General features: G+C 39.8%; 1 protein-coding gene across 2 annotated transcripts; it reads left to right on the top strand.

Moving 5' to 3' along the window:
• Window positions 1-2,860: 2,860 nt before the first annotated feature.
• On the top strand, window positions 2,861-8,020 carry slitrk5b (SLIT and NTRK-like family, member 5b). 2 transcript variants are annotated; one of them, XM_014018659.1, is made up of 2 exons: window positions 2,861-3,347; window positions 3,769-8,020. In XM_014018659.1, the coding sequence occupies exon 2, from the start codon at window positions 3,824-3,826 to the stop codon at window positions 6,425-6,427; it is 2,604 nt and encodes an 867-aa protein (XP_013874113.1). In that variant the 5' UTR covers window positions 2,861-3,347; window positions 3,769-3,823; the 3' UTR covers window positions 6,428-8,020. The 2 variants fall into 2 exon arrangements, with proteins under 2 accessions (XP_013874113.1, XP_013874112.1); XM_014018658.1 differs by having other exon boundaries at window positions 2,861-3,356.
• Window positions 8,021-8,026: the final 6 nt, after the last annotated feature.

Genomic DNA, 8,026 nt, shown 5'->3' with positions numbered 1-8,026 from the left:
CATTGCTTCAGCAATTATTGTGGTACAGTCCTGTAAAAGCTCTGTGTCATCTGGTTGTTTGCAGTGTACAACAGAGGCCTGCCAGAGCTACACAATGGCGGAGTAGTTTACAAAGAAACCAAATGTTTTTTAATGTTCCAGCTGGACTCAGATAACAAAGCGCCATCAATATGGAACATAAATCAGAAGAGCTACCCATCATCCACTGGGGAGTGGCGTGGCTCCAACTCCATTTGTACATTTCGTGACCTTGGAACACATAATTGTTAGTCATCATCATTTTCTCTGTATAGAGTCCATCTTTATGTGTGTGTTTGTGAGTGTGTGTGTGTGTGTGTGTGTTTGTTTATTTTGCTTTCTGCTCCCAGTTGGTGAAGACTATGTTCAGTGTCATGGAAGACTTGGAGAGATATTAAATGAGGCTCGTATCATGCATCGCCTCATGCTCCCTCTGCACGTTGTGACCATGGATAAAAAATAAAAAATGAATTATCATACTGGCAGAGATGCAAATGCGAGGAACAACACAAACAAGATGCAAAAATAGAAAATCCTTTCCAACTTAGAAAGAAAGTAATGAATTAATAATTTTAAAAGACTGATTTTTTTGTGCGCAACAAGACAAAAGCCAGCTGCAAAATGTACTGTATCAAATATAAATGCAAATTTATACAAAAATAGGGGAAGAATGAAAGGGTTTAGCTAATGATGGAGGCAATATTAGGCCCAAACTGAGGAACTAAACCTCTGAGGGCAGAGGAAACAGAAGCACAAATGAATTGCATGCACACTGAATGCCTCGGTCTTCCTCTTTAATATGAGCCACAGGCAGTGTCCCTGACGTGCCTGCTCTGCTCCCATGTGAACAAGAGCCAAGCAGAGAGGATGAGGGATACAGCTCCATGCAATGATACTTTACATGTTCCTGTGAGTGCCAGCATGTCCGAATGAAATGAGCATGACAGGTCCTTCATTTCTCCTTACACTGTGCTGGGTCACTAAACTCACACACAATTCAGTATGCAACATGTGCCACCATTTAAGATCAGATAAATTTAAATGGGTGGGGGGGGGGGGGGGGGCTGAATAATTCACTCAGATAGTCAAAGCTCATTCTGTAACTGTCTGGTTTTCATCAGGACCAGGCTGATAACACGCTCAGGGAGGACAATGAGTCACACGCTGTGACTCATAGTTTACCGTTCGGCATAAACAAACACCCAATGTTGCACCTTTTAATAGCACAGCTTTTAATAATGAGGCTCTTGGTTAGTGCTTCAGGGTTTATTGATTTATATATCTCCTCCAGCTTCACAGATTCTAATTTTAGTCRTGCATTCAGATCTTTTGAAGTGAGGTTCTGTGGGGAGGTTTTGAACCATTAATATCTCACCTGCTGTAGATAGCGCTTTGAACAATCCCTGTTTGGAGGAACAGAGCTGAATTCTGACCAGACTAACAAGCTATGGCTAAACCAAACAGGACCAAGACCAAAGGGGATTGTTGCCAAGTGCATTCTTAAATAAATTTCATAAAGTTTGTGTGATTGCTGTTTTAAAAACCAGGTTGACATTACTAGCTTAAATCAGACAATCTATAAGACTTAATTGTCAACACTAAATATAAATTATTGAATATTTGTACTGCATTGTCTTTATTTTTAGCAGCAATGTTTTTTTTCTTTACCACGTCAGAGTTTGTTTAGTCTAGTTTCTTGCCCTCATTAATTTTGCATTTGTGTTGTATTTATAAGCTTTTTTATGGCCAGGGGACTAGATGGAAAATAGCCTTTTGGCTAAATCTGACTTTTAAACTTGTGAATTTCATATTTTATTGAATTTCACTGTTACTAGTCTGTTTACATGAAAGTTTGTGGTTAATAGCAAGCATGAGTATTAGTGACAGCAGCGACCTGGAAGAATGTGGTGCAGCAATTCAAATATAAATGGTTAACATTAGACAAAAAAATCAAGACATTACAGAGAAAATGCATTTTATAAGATGTAATAAATATGGTATCAAACAGTGAATTCACAATGATTTAAAGTAAAAATGCTGTGAGAGTAGCGAGTATTTGGAAAAGTTATGACAAAATATTGTTTAAAAAGAAGGATTTTTAGGCTCCGTCAGGAAAAATATCCTGTTTGTTGACTGCCCCAAAAAAGTAAAGAAATATAACTCAGACAAAAATAAATGCAWGACTGATATTTTTTCCCATAAGGCCTTCTGAGTTTTAATGCAAAACTGACTGCAATGTAAAGGTTAAAACAGCCTTTGTGTAAATGATTTTAAATCTTCTTAAAATGAAGATTTTTTTCAAATGACAGTTAGCTTGTCAATCTGATCAGAATCAATTATCTTCTTTCATTCTAAGGAAGTATCTACAGCAGGTAAAATACTTTATTTATAACCTTTCTACAGAAGATACTTTAAAGCAGATGACATATTTATTAAGGCTGTAACTGAGCACTTTAGAGAGTCTTTTTTTTTTTGATCAAGGTCTTTTTATAGAGAGTCTTTTTATGAGTTTTTTTTATATTATTTTAGAGAGACATACTTAAATAATGAGATATCCAAGAATAGAGAAGGTGCGAAGAAGCTCGAGTGATGGCAGAGAGGTGCAATCGATTTGTGCCAGGGGAAAAGTGCGAGGGAAGACAGAGCCACTAGTGTTTCAGACTATATCACTAACTCCCCGTTGCCTTGTCCCCCCTCCACCCCATCAGGCTCTTACAATAACAGCACTGTCAGATTAGGAAGAGCTGATGTAAGTTGGCATCAGGAGGATTTTTTGGTTTTCTGCCTGAATAACAACAGTTTGGAATGTCTCGTCTGCGTAAATCATTGATATTTTAGTGGGGAAAACATTTTTTTTCATCTTTTTTTTCCTGAGTAGGTAGGTCAGGTCTTTTTGAAGAGAGGGGGTGTATGTCAGTGTGATGCTCCAGTGAGCTGATTCTTTGTGCATGAAATGATTTGACATCCTCGCGACCACCGAGTGAGCCCGAACGCGCATTTCTCTGTTTGTCCGTCCAGGGAGGGAGAGTGAGAGTGAGAGAGAGCGAGAGAAAACAGAGAGAGAAAGAACGAGCGCGTCAGAGAGAGATACAGAGAGAGAATAAGCAACTTTGTTAGCAGGCACAGCCGTGTCTCCTCCGGCACAGCGTGTTGAAAGAGAAGCATTTGGCAGTTATGGTTGATCAGCGTTTCTGTCATCCTCTCTCAGTGACGGCGAATGGCGTTAGAACAGATCCTGCTTTTTTGAAGGACATTTTTTGAATCTTGTTTTGAAGGATTAAACATTAAAAGAATGCCTGAGCACTTGAAGACCCAACAGCTTCATCAATGTGCGTGAGGTATGTAACCAGGCAGGAATTAGAGTCATTATATGTAGGCTGTTTTATCTCTGATGATGCTTGAGTGAAACTGATGCAAAATTGCAGCAAACCTCCTGTAATTTGTTTAATTACATTATGAATGAGCACATGCAATATGGATCCCCCTCACATTGGGCAGAGCATTTATTTAAGGGAGTAAGTCTCACCTTGTTTTTTTTTTTTTTTTTTTTTTTTTTTTTTTTTTTTTTTTTGTATTTTAAATTGTTTGTTGAAGTTCCGTCTTTTTTTGTTTGAGCTGATTTCCAATAGTCAGCTGCACGAGCTGAACTTACTCCTGAGTTGCAGCAAATGCAACTCAAGCGTCCTGTGTGGAAGTTGCTGTCATCGCAACCTGTCTGATTGAYATCACAATGTGTGTCTTTTATTCTAGATGACACTGAGGATTCCTTAGCAGGACTGCACGCTTGGCCACCATTTGCAGGAAAATGCAGCTTTGGATTCCTTATGTTTTGCTAAGTGCAACATCAGTGTGCACTGTTGAGATGGCTGGCAATTATGGTGAAATATGTCAAGACCTGTGTGCCTGTGAGGAGCGAGAAGGGATCCTTACAGTCAGCTGCGAAAACAGAAGAATTGCAACGCTGTCAGCCATAAGCCCGGTGCACTCCTCCCAGTATCACCTGCTCCTCAGTGGAAATCTTTTGAAAAAGCTATCTGTCAATGATTTTGTTGAATACAAAGGACTGACAATCTTACATCTTGGGAATAATGAAATATCTGATGTTCAAGCGGGAGCATTTAATGGACTTCAGGGATTAAAACGATTACATCTGAACAATAACAGAATCGATGCCCTGAAGGAAGAGTTTTTCCTGGGTCTGGAAAGTTTGGAATACTTACAAATTGATTACAATTACATCAGTCATGTGGAGACGAATGCCTTCAGCAGACTTCGACATCTGGAGGTCCTGATTCTAAATGACAATTTGATCTCGAGTCTGCCTGTAAACATCTTCCAGAATGTTCCATTGACTCATTTAGACCTGAGGGGGAATCAGCTCAAAGTGCTGCCCTACACTGGTCTGCTGGAGCACATGAACAGCGTAGTGGAGTTACAGCTGGAGGAGAATCCGTGGAACTGCTCCTGTGAGCTGATTGCTCTTAAAACCTGGCTTGAAAGCATATCCTACACAGCCTTGGTTGGAGATGTTGTTTGCGAGTTCCCCTTTCGGCTTCACGGGAGGGACCTCGATGAGGTTTCAAAGCAGGAATTRTGCCCGAGGAGAGCCATMGCTGAATATGAAATGCCGCCTCCGCCGCATTTGAGCACTGATGCATACCGTAGGACCACGCCAGCTCTAGTTGCAGCCTCCTTCACCTCATCTGGAGTTGCAAGATCCTCGTCGAGACCCACTAAAGGGCCCCGGCAGTCAGCCAAACTGAAATCCAGACCCACTGCCCGCGTCCCGTCCAACAAGCCACAGAATTATGGTCAAATTGTTTCATATCAGACCAAATCTCCTGTGCCTTTAGACTGCCCGACTGCCTGCACCTGCAATCTGCAAATTTCAGACCTCGGCCTGAATGTGAACTGCCAGGAAAGAAAAATTGAACAAATATCTGATTTGAACCCAATGCCATACAATCCCAAAAAGATGTATCTCACAGGGAATTACATACCSGCAGTGCATCGATCAGATTTCACTGARGCAACCGGGTTAGATCTGCTTCATCTTGGTAACAATCGAATAGCTGATGTAGATGACAGAGCGTTCGGTGATTTAATACATCTAAGAAGACTTTATCTTAATGGTAATTTGATAGAACGTCTCACAGCTGATATGTTTTATGGATTAGAGAGCCTGCAGTTCTTATATTTAGAGTACAACGTAATTAAGGAGGTAACTGCTGATACTTTCCAGCATGTACCTAAACTTCAGCTTCTGTTTTTAAACAATAACCTCTTGAAAACATTACCAGAGGGTACATTTAATGGATTGACATTAGCTAGACTGAATCTTCGCAATAATCATCTACGTTATCTGCCAGTTGGGGGTGTACTAGATCAACTGACTGCGCTCGTACAAGTCGATTTGTATGAGAATCCCTGGGATTGCACTTGCAGTATTTTAGACTTGAGGATGTGGTTGGAGCAGCTTAGCACAGGAACCGTGGTGAACAATGTCATCTGTGGCTCCCCCAAGAAGCTGGCTGGGGAAGACATGAGATACATTAGGACAACTAATTTCTGCCCTAATAACTCTGATGTGCTTGTTTCCATGATTCCACCCTCGGAAGAATCGTTCCCGGGCAGCACCATCACTATAGAAATGTCCTTGGACTCTGACCCACAATACAGCACCATTCCTTTATCTGTGATGATCCTGGCTCTCCTCATCATGTTTATTTTGTCTGTGTTTGTGGCTGCCGGATTGTTTGTGGCAATGAGAAAGAGACGTCAGAAGACTCAGAACGAGCAGAATAACTCCATGAACGCTTGCATCAGCTCTCTGAACATGGAATACGGCCTTTACAAAAAGGGATCCATTCCCAAAGTCAGAACATCGGATGGACATGTATACGAGTACATCCCACCCCCAACAGAGTCCACATGCAGGACTGCTGCACAAACCCCTATGGACAGCAAATCAGTGGATGGCTTTCGAGACTTTGACGAGCTGAGTGGCGCTTTTCTGGGCAACTCGGATGAAGAGGCAGCCAGTAATGTGATAAGCTCAGAATACAGCGCCACCACTTCAGAACCTCTCAACAAGCCCTCCACCCCTTACCGAGATGATCAGCGCTACTACAGAGACGTACTTGAGCCTGACAAGAACAGACGCTACAGCAATACATTACCTTGCAGGCACGGAGCCCATTCATCAACTCAGTATACCTCAGACTTTGATGCAAGGCATCAATATGTGCATCCAGAGAGAATACAGCAAACAATACTCTATTGTACATCGCCGAGTTCTGTTTATGTGGAGCCTAACAGGAGTGAGTACTGGGAACTGAAAGCGAAACTCCACATYGACCCAGACTACCTGGAGGTTCTGGAAAAACGAACTACGTTCACGCAGTTTTAAGAGACTCGTCCTCCAGATGGTCAACGAGGATTAATGTGCATTATTTATTCATTTCAGTCATGACTCACAAAATGTTATGCATTTCTGGGAATCGTGGTTTACAAAGTGACGGATTATCGAAGGGTATTACTCATTTTTAAAGCAACACCTCACACTCTTTTGCTGCGTGGTTTGAAAGTTTAGTTTAAATGTGTAAAATGTGAAGCAGAAACAACAGATTCTGGGCTGTCATGACTCATCCAATCATTAAAGGGATCCTGGAGCTGTATTATTGACAATAATGTGAGATTGAGCTTTAACTCTAACATTAGATGCTGTTTTGTGAACCGTTCAGATGACCTGTTCTGTTTAACAGAAATACATGTGAAGCTAACATTTCTGTCCGTTTTTATACTTTAGAGGGGTTGGGGGTCTCATCGGGTGGAAAGAAAATCACAAATCACAGTTTAATGGCAAAGTAAATGATTTTACTTTGGCAGATTTGGAAGAAACTTTCATGAAAATGTAGTTGTACTACATAAACTCTAGAAGATCAGTGGCAATACCTCTAAACCTCCTCATCTGCAAACCAGCAGTTTTGAATTATGTTGATTCTCTAAGTTCAAAAATCCAACTCAAAAATATGTTGTTACCAGTAGAATACATTCAGTGCTGTTCTGAAAGGAAAAAAAATTAAAAAGTTTGTTTTATTTGTAGCTCTCACCTGTTTATTACAATTTGTACAAATGTAGTTTTTGCTATTTTACACAAACATGTAACTACATTTTCAATATATTCTTGTAACAACACCAAAGCAGTCTAAAAACTGAATTTAAAAAGAATATGCAAACTTGGATTCCCAAAGGGGAGCAACAAAACACAACTTTAAGTTATTTTAATTTTATACAACCTGTTTTTTTATTATTATATATCAGATTACATTTATAGCTGCATTACAACATTACAACAAATCAAAACTTTATGGCACAGTAAAAGTCGTAAGTCTCACAGAATTCCACCAAAGCGTGTAATGGACCTGTCGGCAAAATTCAAGATATCATGTCAGTGTCAAGCTGTTCTTTGATAAGGGTGCAAAGACTATACAATYTGCCCAGTCTTATCACAAAAAGAAAAGACAGAAGAAAAAATGGATAAAATGTCAAAATTGATGGTGCAAGTTTCTCATTCACCAAACGTTGTTTTTTAAATAAACCTCRTCCACTGAATTTAAATCCATACAACAGAAGTTAAATTGTGATCCAAATATAACAGATGTACAGTCCCCATCCCCCACCAAATAGCTAAATAAATAAAACAATCATTTCACATGTAACCAAAACCCCAGCCTTCTATAAAAAAGTCTTGTGTTTTATTTATTTGTTTCTTTATTCCCTAAATAGGAAATGAGATATGGTTGTTGATTAAGTTCATAATAATAATGTTTTTAGGGTTGTTTCATCCAGAATGACGTAAATTCAAGAAGCTTCACTCAAACTCCTACAAATAAAACCATCAATTTCTGAGACATTGAAATGTGTGATCCTGTTAAAAAGTTGTGTATTTAAAACAAATAAACAAACAAACAAGCACACACACACACACACACACACACACACACAC

The sequence above is a fragment of the Austrofundulus limnaeus genome, unplaced genomic scaffold (genome assembly GCF_001266775.1).
Source record: "Austrofundulus limnaeus strain Quisiro unplaced genomic scaffold, Austrofundulus_limnaeus-1.0 Scaffold199, whole genome shotgun sequence".
Lineage (NCBI taxonomy): Eukaryota > Metazoa > Chordata > Actinopteri > Cyprinodontiformes > Rivulidae > Austrofundulus > Austrofundulus limnaeus.
This window is presented reverse-complemented; position numbering and strand designations above follow the sequence as displayed.